The sequence below is a fragment of the Phacochoerus africanus genome, chromosome 1 (assembly GCF_016906955.1).
Source record: "Phacochoerus africanus isolate WHEZ1 chromosome 1, ROS_Pafr_v1, whole genome shotgun sequence".
In the NCBI taxonomy this organism is placed as follows: Eukaryota; Metazoa; Chordata; class Mammalia; order Artiodactyla; family Suidae; genus Phacochoerus; species Phacochoerus africanus.
Genome location: NC_062544.1, coordinates 241767228 through 241789194, shown reverse-complemented (window position 1 = coordinate 241789194; position 21967 = coordinate 241767228). Strand labels below are relative to the sequence as shown.

The window sequence follows — 21967 nt, the reverse complement described above, 5'->3', positions numbered from 1 at the left end:
TCCATCTTCCTTTTCTGCAGCTTGTTTTCTATACTACCATATATTTATTAAAAAAATTTACAGTGTTACTCCCACCTCTTTAAGTTTTCAGTGCATGCTTATTACCTGATGAATCATAGTAAAGATCCTTCACCAGACATTCAATTTATTTTATTACCTACGCTCCTCAAGCTTCTTTTCTCCAAACTTACATTCGTGTCCCAGATAGAATTTCCATATTACATTCAATTCTATGCCTATGAATTTAGCACACATTTAGAATGTATTTAATTGTTCTAAACTGGTTCAGTGATTCACATTTCTTGAATTAAAAAATAACTTTACTTACTTATAGTTGACACAAATACATCTCATCTATTTTAAAAGTAATAAGGGCAATCTGATACGCAAGGTTTATTTCAAATATAAACTCTTGTGCCTTTTTTTTTTTAGTTACTCTGTTTCATTTTAGGAAAAATTTACTGAAGACATGGAAAAGGAAAATGCAACACTGCTGACAGAATTCATTCTCACAGGACTTACATATCAACCAGAGTGGCAAATCCCCCTGTTCCTGCTCTTCTTGGTGATATATCTCATCACCATTGTGGGGAACCTCAGTCTGATTGCTCTCATATGGACTGAACATCACCTTCACATCCCCATGTACTTATTCCTTGGGAATTTGGCCTTTGTGGATGCCTGGATATCCTCCACAGTGACACCCCAGTTGCTGGTCAGTTTCTTTGCCAAGAGCAAACTGATGTCTCTCACTGAATGTAAGATACAATTTTTTTTCCTTTGCAACCAGTGTTACCATGGAATGCTTTTTGCTGGCAGCAATGGCATATGATCGCTATGTGGCCATATGCAAACCATTACTTTATCCAATGATTATGACCAACAGACGGTGCATCTGGCTGTTAGTTTCATCATTTTTAGGTGGCCTTTTTCATGCCATACTTCACAATGTTTTTTTATTAAGATTAACCTTCTGTAATTCTAACATAATACATCACTTTTACTGTGACATAGTGCCACTGTTTAAGATTTCTTGTACTGATCCTTCCATTAATTTTCTGATGGTATTCATTTTCTCTGGGTCAATACAGGTGTTTACCATTCTAACTGTTGCTGTTTCTTATATACTTGTTCTCATTACAATCTTAAGAAAGAAGTCTGTTCAAGGCATAAGGAAGGCATTTTCCACTTGTGGAGCCCATCTCCTATCTGTCTCTTTATACTATGGGCCTCTCCTCTTCATGTATGTGCGCCCTGGATCATCACAAGGAGATAATCAAGATATGATGTACTCTTTGTTTTATATGATTATAATTCCTTTGTTAAACCCAATTATTTACAGCTTGAGAAATAAGAAAGTCATAGATTCACTGGTAAATGTGTTTAAAAGAAATGTTTAGATCTAATACTGTTAGCAGTTCTCTTTTTACTGAAATAGTCATAAAATTGTTTAGATTAGATGTTGCTACTGTTGGTTTGTGTTCATTTTTTGGCAGTTATATCTTCCCTACAGTTTTAATGACTTAAGCTGAGCGCACTAAGAAGCTTCTGAAGGTATGTGTATGTGTTACTCAAAAACATAGATACAATTCTAATAAAGTGTTCATGTTATAGTAAAATAGAGAACAAAATACTCCATATGTACTTTCTCAATGTTGCTTCATAAATTCATTGAGCACTATAATAGTGAAATCACCATTAAAAGTACTGAAACATGGTGGCTTTGACAATAATAGAGCTGTGCAGCCTGGGGACTCACAACACATTTACCTCCACAGTGGAGACAGGATTGTGTTTGAGCAAATGGAGACAAATTTCAAAAATTTTGCTAGCCACCAAAAGGTATTTGATGATATTCTACTTGGGACATGGTGAATGTCACTTTTTGTGGGGTTTCAACTTTCTTATAACACAGAGAAATTAACAGAAATGAGTTGGTAATGAAAAAAAAATATGAGAAAGGAGTTAAAGCAGAGAAATTCAGGCCAAACTTTAAGAGGATGCCCTTAGCTCAATGAGTAATAAGAAGAGGGAAGACGCCTCTCAATGTCTATGATGACTTGAGTTGTCCTGTTCAGTTTTTTGGTATGTTGCATGGTAATCCAAAAAGCTTTACTGGTTGAAAAGCTAAGTGACGAAATTGCAGATTTAATTGAGATGGGCATAGAGAGGGAAAGATAAGTGGTAGAATACAAAGGAAATGAGCCCACTTGCTCTCAATTTTGTTCAGAAAAATGTAATAGGTATTGATTGTTAGAACGTGTTGATGACAAGATGCTTCAAATGCATGCATAGTACCAAAGTTCAAATAATGTTAAAATGAATTATACCAGAGTATCCAGTAAGTAGCTGGGAAAGACATGAAAATGAGCAAAAATTTGTGTGATTTGTGCCCCCACAGTCCTTAAACACTAGCTTTTGTCACACTCTGTACTCTAAGAATAATGAGTGATTCATCTTCAGGTCCATGCCACTGGTGTGGGATCATGCAAGATTCCATCTTCAGGTCCACCCCCAATCTTCCAATCTCACCACTAACTCTATGTACCATCCTACTGGCACCACTGAGGCCCTTACCCTAAAACTACTGACATATGTCATTTGCAATAGTCTTGTTACTTATTCTACATCCTGTTGATACTCTTACTTCCCAAATATTGCTCTTGGATTATTCTTTATAAACAGAACTCTGAGGAAATAATATCCCTTTTCAACATCTTTTAATATATTGTCATCACTATCAGATTATATGTATATATGGTATACATATCTAGAACTCTATGCACAAGGATAAGTTTTATTTGTTCACATGTGTGTTCACATTACATATATTTGTTCACGTTGGCATTACTTGAGGTCTTTCCCAATAAAGCCTTAATTTTACTATAAAGTCTTTGCTTCCACAATTCTCGTAGTGGACCTTATGTTACACCCAAATAAATTACTGAAACCCTCCTAGAGAAACCTTCCTCTCAGATACATGATTCTCTTCCTATAGGTTCCTCCATTTCGAATGGTCTCCTGCCCAAGTGCATCTATCTTCATTTATAATTGTAATGGTCATTTTGTCAAGATCTGTCTTAAATGTAATAGTTTCCATAATGCATTTTCATGTTCCCTCAAAGAGAGTAGCCAGGCTGCCTCATTTGAACGTTTTAGTAGTTTAATTGTTCTTTTAGGCCACAAATACACTTCCCTAACACTTATTCTTGGCCAGCAAGCTTTCTTATTTAGATTATAATTTGAAGAATTACTATCTTCAAATAGTAGAGATTCATTCAATCATTTGTAGCTCTTAGAACCGTTGCTTACCACATGAGGTTCTAAATAAGCATTTATGAAATATATGCAAAATTGAAATGATTCTCACATCATAAATACTTCAATGAAGTGTGAGTAAACCACTTATTTTCAATCTTATAATGAGTCCACAGAGATTCATGCGCCTGGAATGGCTACTCTATGCCAGTTTACCTTCACATTTCTTTCAAGATAACTGCAAGTATCATACACCCAAAGTAAATTAATCTTCTTCCTAGCAGGAGGATTAGCTCCTGACATAGAGAAAGACAAAATATCTGGGTGAAGTTCTTTAGCTAGATATTTGGATTAATGATACAGATTATACAAATATTTACAACACATATCATTATTACATATTTCTGGAGGTGCAGGTCACAAGATTAGATCAGGCCATCTACCCTCTTTTTGTTTCCTGAGGGATATCCCCAAGTCCCAGAGAGGGAATAAAAGAATAACAGTCAGATACTCCTATTGTTTTTCACTAGGGAATCTATGTATTTGCATATATATCCATAGTGTATTAATTTTTGTTGTTTTACAATTGTTCCATTGTTCTTATTTTTTTCTGTAATTTATTTAAATTTTTGCTTGTTCGTACACATATAGTTATAACCCAAATAGTATATTGCTAATATAAGCAAATGCTATTTTTGTTTTGTAATCATAAATGTTTGTTTCCCTAATTGTCCATTTGTTTGAATGAAAAGGTTGATATCAATTATGAGTATATGAGGATGTGTCAAGTCCTTCTTTCAATTGCGTTGGTATGAAATAGGCATTGGTGGTCTCTCAGAAACTCAAGCTTCCTGTATAACCTTCTATTGAACATGTCTAGTCTATGGATTTTACTGCTCTGATGTGTCTTTCTTTAAACTCGCAACTAATTTATGCCTTCCAGAAATTCACCAAACCTCCTCTTTGTTAATGTATGCCCATGCTCACTTCTGTTAAGCATTTTTTAATTTTTGTATATTATATATGTAATTTCAGGTATATGCAGGGAAATATGTAAAAATATTAACCTGTTAAAAGCCCACATCTTAGAAGATATTCTGCGAAATTCTTTAAAAAGAACCTGTGAAATTATAGAGGAGGCAAGATGGCAGAAGAGTAGGGGGACATCCTCGCCCTCTCTCACAAACACAGCAAAAAAGCACATCTACATGTAAAATGACTCGCACAGAACAGCAACTAAATGCTGGCAGAACTCAAACCTCCCAAAATGTCAAGAATCTCTTGACATAACTGGGTAAAACAAAAGAAAAGAGAAGAGAGAGAGAAGGGGAATCAGGGCTGGACTGGCACTCCCAAAAGGGAACTGTGAAGGAGAAAGGGAACCCACACCCCGGAAAATCTCTTAATCTATGGAAAGATCAACCAAGTCATGGGAGGGATCTCCAGATGCCGAGAAAAGTGCAGCAGCAGGTCTGAGATCTGAAAAGAAGAGAGCTGTACTGATCATCTGAACCACTGGCACAGACACCAAAATCCAAGACGCTCAGGTAGGGGCTGGGCACTGAGAACTAGGCTCTGAAGGTTAGTCCCTGAGAGCAGGCTGGGGTTGGCAGTGTGGAGACAGCCTGAGGGATGAGGAAGCTGTGTGTCATGGGTGGAGGGAACAATATGCTAAGGGCTGGGGAGTGGAAATCCACAACAGAGGGAACCTGGGAGAAGGTCTGGACCCTCAGGAGAGATGCTAGTGTTGGGGAAGGGAGAGAAAGAGGGGTGGGCCACCATAGAATACTCTTTGAGCCCCAGCATGCATGCTTGCCTGCCAGCTAGTAGAGAATAGAGCTTCCCAGCGCATCCCCCCTCTCTCACCCCACACACTCCTGGCCAGAAGCTGCCTGCAATCCCAGCAGACTGGCCTCATCACCTGCAGGAAGCCAACCACCACTGCAGCTTTCCCAGGCATGGCCTGCCTGCACACAGGAAATGCCTTAATCCTGCAGAGCAAGTCACACAGCACTGCCTGCCCTTGGGAAGAGCTCCACAGTCCAGAAGTGCCAGGGCAAGCCCTGCCAGGAAGGCCATAGGAAGTGCAACACTACTGCAGGTACACACCTGCCCAAGGCCAGATGGAGCTAGCTGGCTCACTCTGAGGCAAAGGACCCTGCTAGTCCTGCCTGCCCTCAGGAAGCACCCTCTGCCACAGAGTGACACGGCTAACCCTGCACACCCTCGGGAAACACCTTGCTGCCTCAAAGCAGGCCGGCCAACTCCACCAGCCCTCAGGAAGCACTCCACAGTGCTGTCAGGGAAAACCTGGCCCAGCCATGGGAGTGCACCTCCACCACAAAAAAGAAAAACACAAGCAAGATGAAGAAGCTGAGAAATCACTCCTGGTTAAACCAACAGGAGAACTCACCTAAAGCAGTCAACAATGAAACAGACCTCTGCAGTCTGTCAGACTTGGAGTTCAAAAGGGAGATAGTGAAAATACTGAAGGAATTAAGAGAAGATATGAATAGTAATGCAGACTCCCTCAGAAAGGAACTAGAAAATATGAGGAGCGAAGAAGAAAAAACCTAGAAAATTCATTTGCAGAGATACAAACTGAGCTAAGGGCTCTATAACTAGAATGAATAATGCAGAGGAACGAATTAGTGACTTGGAAGATAGAATAATAGAAACCACCCAATCAGATCAGCAGACAGAAAACCCAATGAAAAAACATGAAAGCAATATAAGAGACCTATGGGATAATAAAAAGTAGACCAATCTACACATAATAGGAATTCCAGAGGAGAAGAAAAAGAAAATTAGATGGAAAATATATTTGAAGAAATTATACCTGGAAACTTTCCAAATTTAAAGGATACTGATTTCAAGATACAGGAAGTACAGAGAGCCCTAAACATGTGGAACCCAAACAGGCCCACACCAAGACATATTATAATAAAAATGGCAAAAGTTAATGATAAAGAGAGGATCCTAAAGGCAGCAAGAGAAAAGCAAACTGTCAATTATAAGCGAACCCCAATAAGGCTACCAGTTGATTTCTCTACAGAAACAGTACAGGCCAGGAGGGAATGACAAGAGATATTTAAAGCACTGAAAGGAAAACATATGCAACCTAGAAAAGTCTATCCAGCAAGAGCATCATTTAAATTAGAAGGGGAAATAAGAAATTTCTCCAACAAACAAAAGTTAAAAGAATACAGTAACACAAAACCCATTCTAAAAGAAATACTGAAAAGGCCTCTCTAAATTAAAAGGAAAAAGTGGAAGAACGAGAATGGAGGAAACCACAATCAGAGAGCAGTCCCTTAAATAAGCCATCATACAGACTTTTAAATAAAATAAAATTTAAAAAAGATATCAAAATCATAAAATGTGGGCAAGGGAAGTAAGGAAAGAAATGGATACTTTTTTTAATCTTCTCTTTTTATATTTCATTATGGTAATGAAGAGTTTGAACCTACAGGACTATCAGGCTAAACCACACAATTATAGGAAGAGGTTAACATACTTAAAAAACAGGGCAACCACAAATCAAAACCAAACATTACATTCACAAAAAATGAAAATAAAATTACTCAAGCATAAAATAAATGGACACCATCCAACCAAAAAAAGAAATGAAGAATGGAGAATCATAGAATGAACTGGAAAGTAAGGTTTAAAATGGCAATAACTAAACATCTATCAATAACCACGTTAAATTTCAATGGACTGAATGTTCCAATCAAAAGACACAGAGTGGAAGATTGGATAAAAAAGAAAATACCTTCATTCTGCTGCCTACAAGAAACTCACCTTAGGACAAAGGACACATATAGATTGAAAGTGAGGGGATGGGAAAAGATATTTAATTCCAATGGACAAGACAAGAAACAAGAGTTGCAATACTCACATCAGACAAAATAGTCTTTAAAACAAGGCTATAAAGACAAATCATTTAATTTAATGATTAAAGGATCCATTCAAGAAGAGGATATTACAATCATCAATAGATCCTTCCAAAATACAGGAGCACCCAGACACATACAAAAAATATTAACAGACATAAAAGGAGAAATTGATGGGAATACAATCATAGTAGGGGACTTTTAACACCCCACTCACATCAATGGGCAGATCCTCTAAGACAGAAAAGCAACAAAGCAACAAAGATCCTAAAGGACGCAATAGACAAGTTAGACTTAATTGACATTTTCAGGACATTACATCCAAAAAAATCAGAATACACATTCTTCTCAAGTGCACAGGGAACATTCTCAAGGATGGATCACATCCTGAGGCACAAAGCTAACCTCAACAAATTTAAGAGTATAGAAATTATGTCAGGTATCTTCTCTGAGCACAATGGCATGAAACTAGAAATTAACCACAGGAAAAGAAATGAGAAAAAACACACTACATGGAGACTAAATTACATGCTACTAAAAACCTATAATCACAAAATTTTTGGCAAAGGAGGCAAGAACATGAAATGGGAAAAAGACAGTCTATTCAGCAAGAATTGCTGGGAAACCTGGACAGCTGCATGCAAAGCAATGAAACTAGAACACACCCTCACAGAATCACAAAAATAAACTCCAAATGGCTGAAAGACTTAAATATATGACAAGACACCATCAAACTCCTGGAAGAGAACATAGGCAAAACATTCTCTGACATCAACCTCATGAATATTTTCTCAGGTCAGTCTCCCAAAGCAAAAGAAGTAAAAGCAAAGATAACCCAATGGGACCTAATCGAACTGACAAGCTTTTGTGAAGCAAGGAAAACCAAAAAGAAAACAAAAAGACAACTTACAGAATGAGAGAAAATAGTTTCAAACTGATGCAACTGACAAGGGCTCAATCCCTAGAATATACAAACAACTTACACACCTCAACAGCAAAAAAGCCAACACTCCAATGGAAAAATGGACAAAAGACCTGAACAGACATTTCTCCAAGGAAGATATACAGATGGCCAACAAGCACAGGAAAAAATGCTCAACATCCCTGATTATTAGAGAAATGCAAATGAAAACTACCATAAGATGCCACCTCACACCAGTCAGAATGGCGATCAATAATAAGTCCACAAATAGCAAGCACTGGAGAGGGTGTGGAGAAAAGGGAACCTTCCTACACTGTTGTTGGGAATGTAAGCTGGTCGAAGAACTATGGAGAACAGTATGGAGGTACCTTAGAAATCTATACATAGAACTACCACATGATCCAGCAATCCCACTCTTGGGCATGTATCTGGGCAAAAATTTCCTTAAAAAATACGCATACACCCACGTATTCATTGCAGCAGTATTCACAATAGCCAAGACATGCAAACAACCCAAATGTCCACCAACAGACGATTGGATTAGGAAGATGTGGTATATATACACAATGGAATACTACTCAGCCATAAAAAGGAATGACATAATGCCGTTTGCAGCAACATGGATGGACCTAGAGATTCTCATACTGAGAGAAATAAGTCAGAAACAGAAAGACAAATACCATATGATATCACTCATATTTGGTATCTTATATACAGCACAAAGGAACCTTTCCACAGAAAAGAAAATCGTGGACTTGGAGAATAGACTTGTGGTTGTGCAGGGGGAGGGAGAGGGAGTGGGAGCTTGGGGTTAAGAGAAGCAAACTCTTGCTCTTGGAATGGATTTACAATGAGATCCTGCTGTGTAGTACCGAGAACTATGTCTAGATATTTACAATGCAGCATCACAATGGGAGAAAAAAGTGTATATACATGGATTTGTAACTGGTCCCCATGCTGTACACAGGGGAAATAAAAGTGAAAAAAAAATTTAAAACCCTGTGAATTTATGTACATATTATTTAGTGTTATTTATATATAAATGTTGATATCACAATACTAAGTTCACTTAGTTGTCTATAACACTACAGACATTGGATAAAACCATCCTTCAGAAATGCTAATAACATAAGAGTAATATTCTTTATTACAAAGCTGTATTAATTTTCTTAGCCAGAGAATATAAAATAATTTATAGTTCCTCTCTTATGTACATGGATAAACTTTTTTCTCATCATTTTAGAATACTCTGTGCTGTTGAGAAGTTGCTGACTACATTATCCTAGACTGTGCTCAAAGAAGCAAAACACTTAGGAGTTAAGTGAAATTAAACACCACGAAATCTAGACAGTATTTCTCATTGAGTTGTGAAGTAGATAGGATAGATTCTTACTAGTATATATGTTTGTAAGTGTAAACTCCTCTGCAATTCTAGGCTTTCTTATCATTGTCTTTCTTTTAATATAGTGGTTATCAAACTTTAGTGTGCCTCAGAATCTTCTGAAGGGCTTGTGGAAAGAGAATGGTCTCTATCATGAGAGTTTCTGTTTCAAAAGCTAATACGATGGGGAGAAACAAGATGGTCTAATAGAAGGACATGGGGTTCACCTCTTCCCACAAATACATCAGAAGTACATCTATAAATGGAACAACCACCCAGGACATCTACTGAACATTAGAAGAAAAACTCAAACACCAGAAAAGACAAGAAGGATCTCCATGTAACCGGGTAGGACTTAAGAGAAAAAAAAAAGGTGGAAGTGGGTTGAGACTTGCACCCTAGGGAGGGAGCGGAATGACAGGAGAGGTTGCTACACTTGGAGAGATTGTTCCACCTGCTGGTGGAGTCCCATCACCAGCAGGGTGACCAGCTGGGGCAGGAAAAGAGCTTGGGATGTTTCAAAGAAACCAAAATAGCCAACCTGTGGCAGGCAGAACAGAATAAGTCATACACAGAGGGTTTGCACAACTGCCTTGTGTGTTCAAGCCTGAGATACAAGTCTGCATATAATGTCAGGGGCTATGTGCTAGAGTGTACAGGGTTTAGCGTATATTCCTGAGGTTAGGACAGTCACTGGCTATGTGAGACAGCCTGGAGGAATAGAAGGGCAAAGTACCACAATTGGGAATATTTGGACAGCTGGCCCAGCTGCCATAGAGGCTTAACACCATTGTTAAGTAGCGTGTGAGTGGTGGGGTCACCATTACAACCTCCTCCCCCAAATAGGTCCCTGCCTCTGCAAGCTCTAGGGGAGGCTCCATCTGAGATGGACTGCCTGAGCTGGACACTGCCTCCTATCAAGCCCCACCACCCTCCTCCTGGAGCAGGCTCTTATGCATCCCAATCTCTACCCAGCCCCATCTCCCTACACACACCCATCACCACTCTGTCCCATGTTCGTTTGCTTCCTCCAAATCAATCACAGCCACCCTGGTGCCCGGTACCTCTGCTGCCTCCAAAGCAGTTGCAGGCAACCTGGACCCCTGTGCACCTACTATCTCCAAAGCAGTAACCCACTGCCTTGCCCCCTGTGCACCTGCTGCCTTGGGAGCAATCACAAGTGTGTTGTTCACACATAGAGGTGTTATTGAAATCACAGCTGAGCCCCAAGGACCCTGCCACTAAGGAGAAGGACCTGAAAATGCTCCTCCAAACTATGCAAACTCTGTATGGATTTACACCTCCATTGCCAATCTTCTAAAGTCAGAACTGATGGAACAACCCAATGATGAGTGCACCCACAACTGAAAGGGGTCTGGATTTAGTAGATATGTTTTTTTTTTGGGGGGGGTACATACAGGGCATGGTCCAGGCCAGAGTCTGCACTGACTCCATAACTCTCACACTGGGCCAAGGAGCATGAGTACTGCAGCCCTGGGTCCTGACCTTAGTAGATCAGCACTGGTGGCGAGATGAAAACAATGCCTGAGAGATACCAGGACCAATAACTAACGTACCCATGGTTAAGGTGGGGCTGAGAGCACTACCAACAACAGTGTACTTTGTGAGCCTCCACAATGGTGAAAGGTGAGACAACAGAGCACACTCATAGGTGAACAGCACCAGTGGAGCACTGTTCAGTTGTTCCTCTCCCAGTGGGAATGCTGTAATCCCTTCAAATTCACACCATGCATCTGAAGCACAGCTCAGAAACAATCTTGGTGTTTCTACTCCAACAAATCAGGATCAGTCCCTACCCCTTACAGGACTGTGAAAACCACAGAGCAAATAGGAGGCACCACTCAATATCCAGTGAAAGCTCTAGTCACCACAACATCTGGTATGTCTCCTATCAAGAGGATAATGGCAAGCATACATTGAGGAAAGAGGTGCCAGGCATCTAAACTAAAAATAGCCCTCCCACCCCCCTCATAAAAAAAAAAAAAAACCAGAAGGCTACCTAAAGTCATACTAAGCTGACAGCCACCTCTATACACATCCCTTGATGAGGCCTGAACCACCAGAGGGACAAGACTCAGCCCACCCAAAAGGAAAAGGATACCTGTCTCTCAAACAAGAAAACCTGCACAAACCCCTGAACCAACTTTACTGAGCAGAGGTCAAATACCAGAAGCAAGAACTAAAAACCCTATAGTCTTCAGAAAGAAGACCACAAAAATAGAAGGAACGACAAAATGAGATGACAGAGAAATATGTTTCCAAAAATGAAACAAGATAAAAGCACACAAAAACAACTGAATGAATAGGAGATAGGCAATCGACCTGATTAAAAAAATACAGAGTAATGATATTAAGGATGATTCAAGAACTCAAAAAAAGAATGGAGGCAAGATTCAAGAAATTAGAAGAAATGTTTAATAAAGAGCTGAAAGAGTCAAACAAAAAGGGAACAAAGATGAATAACATAACATCTGAAATGGAAAAAAATGCGTTAGAAGGAAACAACAGCAGAATAACTGAAGTTAAAGAAAAAAGAATTAGTGATGTGGATAACAGGGTAGTGAAAATCACTGCCACGGAAAAGAATAAGGAAAAAAGAATGAAAACAAATGAGGATAGTGTAAGAGATCTTTGGGAAAACATCAAATGTATGAACATTCATATCATAGGGGTCTCAGAAGGAGAAGAGAGAGAGCGAAAGGGCCTCATAAAGTATTTGAAGAGATTATACATGAAAGCTTCCCTAATATGGGAAAGGAAATACTCAAGCCCAGGGAGTGCAGAGCGTACCATACAGGATAAACTCAAGGAGGAATACAGCAAGACACCTATTAATGAAACTGATAAAAATTAAATATAAAGAATAAGTATAAAAGCAATAAGTAATATTCAAGGGAACCCTCCTCATAAGATTAACGCTGATTTTTTAACAGACACTCTGCAGGCCAGAAGAGAGGGCCACAATATGTTTATAATTATGAAGGCGAAGAACCTACAACTGAGAATACTCTATCCAACAAGGCTCTCATTAAGATTCGAGAGAGAAATCAAAAACTTTACAGACAAGGAAAAAGCTAAGACAATTCAGCACAGCCAAACCAGCTCTTTGACAAATACTAAAGCAATTTCTCTAGATTGAAAAAAAAAAGGCCACAACTAGAAACAATAAAAGTATGAATAGGAAAGTTCATCAGTAAAGGCAAACATAAAATAAATCATCTGCAGAGAAACATGATATAAAAACTAGTGATTTGGGGAAAAGGAGAGGGCAAATGCAGAATATTGACAATGCACTTGAAATTAAGAGACCAGTAACTTAAAACAATTTTTATGTACATAGAATGCTATATGAAAACCTCATGGTAACAAGGAACCGAAAAACTACAGTGGACACACTGGTTAAAAAAATAAAGCAATTCAAATACAACGCAAAAGATAGTCATCAAATCACAAGAGAAAAGAATAAAAGAGGAAGGGAAGATAAAAGCCCCAAAATAACAAATCCAAAACAATTAATAAAATGGCAATGAGCACATGTATATTGATAACTACCTTGAATGTAAATGGGTTAAATACTCCAAACAGAAGACACACTCACTGAATGAATACCAAAAAGGAGACTGACATAGATTTGCTGTCTGTAATAGACCCACTTCATGCCTAGGGACATAAAGACTGAAAGTAAGGGGATGAAATATATTCCACACAAATGGAAATGAAAAGAAAGCTGGAGTAGAAATACTCATATCAGACAAAACAGACTTTAAAATAAAGATTATTATAAGAGACAAAGAAGGACACTATCTAATGATCAAGAGATCAATCCAAGAAATAGATATAACAATTGTAAATATATATGCACCCAACATAAGAGCACCGCATTTTATATGGCAACTGCTAACAACCATCAAAGGAGAAATTGACAATAAAACAGTATCAGTGGGGGACTTTATCACACCAATTACATCTATGGATAGAATCATTCAAACAGAAAATCTATAAAGAAACACAGGCCTTAAATGACACATTAGTTTAGAGAGACTTAATAGGTATTTATAGAACATGCCACCCGAAAGCAGGAAACTACACATTTCTTTGCAGGTGTACCCACATTTTTTCAGGATAGATCTTGGCCCATAAATCAAACCTCAGTAAATCTAAGAAAAGCTAAATCACATCAAGCATTTTTTCCAACCACGGCACCTTGAGACTAGAGATTGACCACAAAAAAAAAAAAAACACTTCAAAAAATACAAATACATGGAGGCTAAACAATAAACAAACAATGGGTAAATGAATAAACTGAAGAGGAAATCAAAAAATACCTAGAGACAAATGACAATGACGACACAACCATCCAAAACCTATGGGATGAGGCAAAAACAAAAACAGTTTTCAGATGGAAATTTATAGAAGTACAAGCCTACCTCAGGAAATAAGAAAAACTCAAATAAACAACCTAACCTTCCACCTAAAGCAACTAGAGAAAGAAGAACAAAAACTCAAAGTTAGAAGAAGAAATCATAAAAATCAGAGAAAGAATAAGTGAGATAGAGATGAAGAAACTATAGAAAGGATCAATGAATCTAAAAGCTGGTTCCTTGAAAAGATCAACAAAATTGATAAATCTTTAGCCAGACTCATCAAGAAAAAAGAGAGAGTTCAAATCAATATAACTGGAAATGAAAAAGGAGAAATTATAACTGCCACCACGGAAATATAAAGGATCATAACAGACTACTACGAGCGATTATATGTCAACAAAATGGACAACCTAGAAGAGATGGGCAATTCTTACAATGGTATGACCTTTCAAGACTGAACCAGGAAGAAAAGAAAATATGAAAGGACCAATCACAAGTTCTGATATTGAAACTATGATTCAAAAACTTCCAAAAACCAAAAGTGCAAGACCTGATGGCTTCACAGAAAAATTCTATCAAACATTTAGAGAAAATTAATGCTTACACTTCTGAAACTATTCCAAAAAAATACCAGAAGAAAGAATACTCTCAAGCTCATTCTATAATGCCACAGTACCCTGATCTCAATACCAGACAAAACACCAAAAAGGGAGAAAATTAGAGATCAATATCATTGATAAATATAGATGAAAATATCCTCAACAAAACTATTAGCAAGCTGAATCCAACAATATACTAAAAGGATCACATACCATGATCAAGTGGGATTTATTCCAGGGATGCAAGGATTCTTCAATATCCATGAATCAATTGATGTAATATATACCACATTAACAAAGTGAAGAATAAAAACCACATGGTCATATCAATAGATGCAGAAAAAGCTTTTGACAAAGTTCAATATCCATTTTTGATAAAAACTCTCCAGAAGAGTAGGCATAGAAGAAACCTACCTCAACATAACAAAGGCCATATATGAAAAACTCAGAGATAACATCATTCTCAATTGAGACCACCTGAAAGCGTTCCCACTAACTTCAGAGGCATCATCTTTTTAGAAATGAAGACCCTCAGACCCCATTCCTGACCTACTGAAATAGACTTGCATTTTAATAAAATCTAAAGTGAAGTAAGCCAGAAAGAAAAAGACAAATACCGTATGATATCACTTATTTGTGGAATCTAGACTATGGGATAGATGATCCTATATAAAAAATAACAACAACAACAAAAAAAAACAAACAAAACAAAAGAACACACAAAAAAACAGAAAACGATCATGGCCAAGAAGAGAACACACATGGTTTCTCAAGAGAGAAAGGGGAAGGAGTGGATGGATGGGCATTTTGAGGATTTTTTTTTGGATAGAAACTGTTATATTTGGAATAGATGGGCAATATGATCCTACTGTACAGCACAGGGAAATGTGTGTTATTGGTTCACTTTGTTGTACAACAGAACTTGATGAAACATTGTAAATCAACTATAATAATAATAATAATAATAATAATGATAATGATAAAAACATTATAAAAAAGAAAATCTCCAGGATATTCATAAGAATTAATGTTTAAGGAGCACTAATCTATGCCACTTCATAATGTGGTTCTTGGTTTTGTTTTTCCTTTGCTCCTCTCCCTCCCTGACTTCTGCTTAGTAAGATTTCTCACCTGACTTCAGCTTAAAGTGAGGAGTTAGGTATAAGTCCTCAATGGAAGCTGCAGTTTCCATGAGGAGGGCAACTTTCTTGTGATTGGCTCCTGATGAGAGTCTAGAACTTTGGCCCCTTAAAATCATGTATAATTAGCTCAGACAGGACCACATTAATCAAAGCACTCAGAGAATCAGAATTTGGGATAAACTGAAGTTTGCCTAAACATGCCAGAAGGGTCAGGTGTTGTTGAAGGTAGTGACATAAAATGGAATTTCCACTGTTAAAGGTAAAACTGCCTACAATGACTTGATTTTAATGATTTCACAGGCTGTAATACACCCATGGGACAACCTGGACTTGTCCTAAATGTTCAAGTCTACAATGCCCAAAGGAACAGCTTAGAGTTCTTCCCTCCTTTCTTATAAAACACTATTGTACAATTGGTTAACTATTCTATTCAAAGCAAATTTATATAAACAAAATTTCCTTATCTTGGGAAATGAAGCCTCCAAAATGAATCAGTGTGCAAGGAATTGCAGCTGTGTTGTTGTCATTCCAGTGATGCTGCATTATTTTCTCCTTAAAAAGCCTAACTCTTTGAAAAGATTGCCACCATTTCTTATGACATAGGTAAGACAGACATGAATCCTATCATATTTATTATTCTTTATATAAAATAGTCAAAATACTGTAAAAGATATAATTTTAGATTGCTTTATAATTTTATATCAATTTATAAGATTCCAAAAAGATACATGAAAAATTTTAAACAATTAACCAATTCTCTGCATCTTATTTTTGTGGCTAAATCTGGATAAGCAAAACACCTGCTGGAAAGAGCTGTTCATCTTAATGATTTATTATCTTTCTAACATAATTATAATGACTTTGTAATTATAAACATACAAAGTTTGAACTAAAATATTACACAATCTAAACTTGATCTACATATCAGATCATGTGTTTGTATGAAAGAAATCTTTATAGTTACATCTTTATAGTTAAAAGATCCATTCTTTTTAATTAATCACAGTTTACGATTTAACTTTTAAAGGAAGTCACTTAAATATTAACGCCTTCTATTCTTTCAATTATTTTTGACAATAATTTCACCGAGTATTTAAAATAGATATATTATTTTAAAAATTGCAGAAAATATCACTCCACTGTTCTTTCCAGATTTATGACTTAATAGTGGTCCACATGAATATTGAATTTGAGCATTTTAAATTATCTAGTAATTTAGAATTGCATGTAAGGGAGTCTATTTCAAATAAAAAATATATTTAGCAACTGGAATTACTGGCATTAGTTATTATATAGCCTGAATTTGGCTCCAGTCTTTGGATCAATTTTACTTCACTGGAAAAACTGGTAGAGAAGAAAATGTTCCCAAGTAAACCCAGCAGAATTTCTAGAGAAAATCAGCTCTAGTTACTACAGTAACAAATATAAAGCAATTTTAACTGTGGAAAGAACTTTCCAGAAATACTAGTACATTTTTTGAACAGTCAAAGCTTTTAAGGTAAATTTTAAAATTAATTTCTCTCATTTACACATAAATTCCCAGGAAAATAAACTTGAGTTTTGAATAAAAGAATAAGAAGATTTCTAATGTTGACAGCTTTTAATGAAAACCAGGGTTAAGACAAGTATTTACCTGCAAACTCTCCCCTTATTATTTATCAGTCTTTACTTTAAACGGCCTGCATTTTCACTGGCTTGTCTCCCATACACTTTTCTCTCCATGTCTCTGTACGTTCTTTCCATTTCCTCCCTCCATTGTTTTTAGTCCACCCAAATTTCTGCGTTCCATTACTCCTGCCCTCTTTATCTTCTTTATGCCTTCCTTTCCTACTCCTATTTCAAAAATTTCAAAAAGAGTATTTGAACGCTCTATAGGAAATAGCATTACTTTTGTCTATGGGCAGTAGATAAATTCCAATTGTTTTCTATTTTCTTCTTAGCATTCCCCTCATCTTGTTCACCATGCTTCACACCATTCTATGATATCAACACAATTATAAAATGGAATCATTTCTGGCTAAAAGCACTAAAATCTCTTTTTCCCCACACTTGATGGCCTCTGTTCAATCCTATTCCACCAAAGCATTCATTCTGCCAATTGGTGCCTATACTTCATTGTGTCCTGTGTGTCTTTGTTCTCTTTATGCTCACAACACTCAACTCTCTAGTTTCCCTTCTGCTTCTCTGATCACTCTGCTTAATGTCCATTTCTGGCCTCTCTCTTTTATCTCTTTTGTTAGAGTCAGGAAAGATTGTTTGTAACAGAAAATTAGCTGGTTGAATTGAAAGTGACTATACGATAAAAATTCCAGGAGATTGGATGAATCACCTGAAAAGTGGGCAGAAGTAGAAGAGAGCAATACAGTGAGTCTAAAGCCAAAATCAAATCCCTGCACTTGCCAATAGGAGCTGCTATCACTGCAGCTGAACTTTGGATGCCAAAGCTCACACTGGTAATGCAGTTGGTGCTAATGTAGGGTGCATTTCCTGGGGTCTTGATATGGATGCCTTGGCTGACTTTGCAAACAAAACTCTTGTTCCTTGTCCTCTTCTTCTGGATATTACGAATCCAATGTTGGCGTGTTTCTCTTCAAACTTACATCAAGTCTCCTCACTCAAGGTGCAAGCGGGATGGGAAAGTAAGTTTCTGGCATTTTTGCCTGTTACCAAGACTCGTGCGGTAGAAAAGAGGATCACTATTTAGATACCTAAAAATGATGTCTGTCCACTTCAAAACTTCTTTCATAAAACTCCTCAAGCATCTTTCCACACCCTTCTTTTACCTTATGCTCACTTTCCAATGGTTAGGTCATTCATAAGTGTGCCTTCAGCTACCAAATGACCTCCATAAGCTCTAACAAACTCATACTACTAAGCTCTCTTACCTGGATGTTCAAAGGGTGCTCTGACCACAGAGTGGCCAAAGCATCTGAGTTCTCAAACTCAATTTTCAGTGACCATTTACCCATCACCAAGTGTCTCCTCTCTCCTTCACTGACCACCTCTTCACAGTAAATAAGTCACTGAGTCCTAGCAACTCTACAGTTTGATGCATTTTAATCTATCTCTTTGTATTCTCATCAACATATCACACATGGACTAAGAACCCAACATGAATTTGAACCAACCAGAGGGCATATTTAAAGCACAGATTATTAGGCTTCTTTCTTTAACCCACTGAATCAATATCCATAATCTGTATTTTGTACAATTACTTTCCAGGACATTCTGTTATGCATTCTTATTTGAGAACCACTGGATAAGAGTATCAGCATCCTAATAAGTACCCTTGACTTTAGTTTTTTCTCCCTATAGAATATTTTCTGTACTGCCAAATATTTCTTTTTGAAAAAATATCTACGATGCCATTCCTTGGCTTAAAAGTTTTTAGCACATCCCTACTATCTGAGGAATAAAGCTCAAGGTCTTTTTAATGCCATGCAATTCATTTTATAATAATTCAAACTTTTCCCCCTAGACCCTCATCCCTGTCACAACAGATAATCCCTAACACACTCAACTACCTCCATAAATTTAGCTCATATATTTATAAGTTCTTTCCATTTTTCTAAGCTTGCATTTCTTCCACATTTTTTGAAATGAAATAATTGCATTTTCTATTACATTAATTTCCAAAATTGGTTTCCATTTTTAAATTAGTAGTAATTAAAAGTAAGGGTACTCTGGTGAGTGTATGGTTTTATTTAAACTACTTTCTTCCAATATTCTTTTTATTTATCTTAGTGAATTCTCTCCTTACATCAACTGCATTTCATTTCAGGAGCCAGCCAATAACAATATGGATACTACAAATTCAACGTTGCTGCCCGTATTTGTTCTCACGGGACTTCAGTATCCACTGGAGTGGCAAATCCCCCTGTTCCTGGTGTTCTTGATAATATACCTCATCACCACTGCGGGAAACCTTGGGCTAATTTATCTTATCTGCAATGACCCTCAACTTCACATTCCCATGTACTTATTCCTTGGGAGTTTAGCCTTTGCGGATGCTTGGATATCATCTACGGTGACCCCTACAATGCTGGTCAATTTCTTCACAAAGAGTCAAATGATATCTCTCACTGAATGCATGGTACAATTTTTTTCCTTTGCATTCAGTGCAACCACAGAATGTTTTTTGCTGGCAACAATGGCATATGACCGTTATGTTGCCATATGCAAACCATTACTGTATCCAGTGATTATGAACAATAGACTATGCATCTGGCTGTCAGTCTCATCATTTGTAGCAGGAATTATTCATTCTATGATACATGTAGTCTCTTTATGCAGGTTGACCTTCTGTAATTCTAACATAATACACCACTTTTACTGCGACATCATGCCATTGTTTAAGATTTCTTGTACTGACCCTACAATTAATGTTCTAATGGTATTTATTTCCTCTGGGTCAATACAGGTGTTCAGCATTCTGACTGTCCTTATCTCTTATACACTTGTTCTCTATACAATTTTAAAAAATAAGTCTGTTCAGGGCATGAGGAAGGCCTTCTCCACCTGTGGATCCCATCTCCTATCTGTATCTTTATACTATGGGCCTCTTCTTTTCATGTATGTGCGTCCTGGATCTGCACAAGTAGATGATCAAGATATGATGGATTCCCTATTTTACACTGTCATAATTCCTTTCTTAAATCCAATTATCTATAGCCTAAGAAATAAGAAAGTCATATATTCACTGACAAAAATGTTAAGGAGAAATATTTAAATCTCATACTATTATCAGTTCCCTTTTTATTGAAATAATCACAAAATTGTGCAGATTATATCTGACTCAGTTTGGGCTGGTGTTCAAAGTTTTTCTGCCCAATTGTTTTAGTGACTTAAATGTTTGTACTAACATACTCCTCAAGATATTTATGTATATTGTTAAAAATATAAGAAGTTTTAAATAATTTTCACGTCACATTAGAATAATTGAAGCAGAAATCAAATGAAAACCTTTTATACACTTATATATTCTTGTATATTCTTCAATGTAGTGTATAAAATCATTAAGCAATGAAATAGTGCAGCTCATCTAACAGGACTTGATCATATTGTTCTTCATAGTAATACAGCTGCAGAGCCTGGAGAGTCTACCACATTTAACTCCACAGTGAAGGCAGATTTGTGTTTGAGTGAACAGATGCATAGAATACTACTCAGCCATAAAAAAGAACAAAATAATGCCATTTGCAGCAACATGGATGGAACTAGAGACTTTCATACTGAGTGAAATAAGTCAGAAAGAGAAAGACAAATATCATATGATATCACTTATATCTGGAATCTAATATATGGCACAAACAAACCTCTCCACAGAAAAGAAAATCATGGACTTGGAGAAGAGACTTGTGGTTGCCAAGGGGAAGGGAGTGGGATGGATTGGGAGCTTGGGGTTAATAGATGAAGAGTATTGCCTTTGGAATAGGTTAGCAATGAGATCCTGCTGTGTAGCACTGGGAACTGTGTCTAGCCACTTATGATGGAGCATGATAATATGAGAAAAAAGAATGTAAACATGTATGTGTAACTGGGTCACCACCATGCTGTACAGTAGAAAAAAAAATAATGTATTGGGGAAATAAAAACATTTAAAAATTAAAAATTAAAAAAAGGTCTTTAATTTAACTTTATTTGGGACATGGTGAATTCTCCCATCACCATAGGGATTCAATGCTCATGTCACAGAGAAAAATTTTAAAAATGTCGGTCATGTTTCTGTACAGCAGAAACTGACAGAGCATTGTGAATCAACTATAAAAAAGGGATGGAAAAGCAATCAAGAAAAAATGAGAAGTAAGTTAAGACAGTGAAGGCAGAGCCAACTTCTATGAGGCTGCTCTTACCCTCATTTCTGAATAACAAGAAGAGGGAATTGCCCTTTATTGTCTATGATGCCTTGAAAAGCACTTCTCAGCTGAGTCTGTAGGTTGTAGGATGGTCTGAAAACCTGCACTAATTCAGAAAGCTAGGAGATGAAATTGCAGAATTTAATTGGGATGGGCTTAGCTAAGAAAAGAGAAGTGACAGAATATAATCAATATTGGATTAGAGAAGAAAACAGAAGTGGCAGTGTCATGAAATGGTCAAGATTGCTGGATTGTTTTTTAAATATTAAGCTGTCAAGAATAAGAAATCATTCATATAGGTTATTTTTTATAATGTGCTGTTTACACAAGGGTTTCAAATAAATATTATGAAAGTGTTTCGAATAATGTTAAGTTGATATGACGTAACAGTGCCTAGTGGTAAAGAAAAGAAAATAAGCAAGATTTGGGGGTATTTTGTGCTCCCAAAGTCTTTTAACATTAGCTTTCATCTCCATGTACAGTAAATGACCAATCTTTGGGTCCACTCCTGTCCTTTCTTTCTGAACAC

General features: G+C 37.0%; 1 protein-coding gene and 1 pseudogene across 1 annotated transcript; both read left to right on the top strand.

The window, feature by feature from the left end:
• The first annotated feature begins 466 nt into the window (after positions 1-466).
• On the top strand, positions 467-1400 carry LOC125113366 (olfactory receptor 5H8-like; annotated as a pseudogene).
• Positions 1401-19376: 17976 nt separating this feature from the next.
• On the top strand, positions 19377-20312 carry LOC125113359 (olfactory receptor 5H2-like). The gene has a single exon (XM_047756012.1). The coding sequence runs from the start codon at positions 19383-19385 to the stop codon at positions 20310-20312; it is 930 nt and encodes a 309-aa protein (XP_047611968.1). The 5' UTR covers positions 19377-19382.
• Positions 20313-21967: the final 1655 nt, after the last annotated feature.

Bases quoted from the DNA above. Each gene is read 5' to 3' on its own strand.
- LOC125113359 (XM_047756012.1), top strand. From the start codon at position 19,383: ATGGATACTACAAATTCAACGTTGCTGCCCGTATTTGTTCTCACGGGA.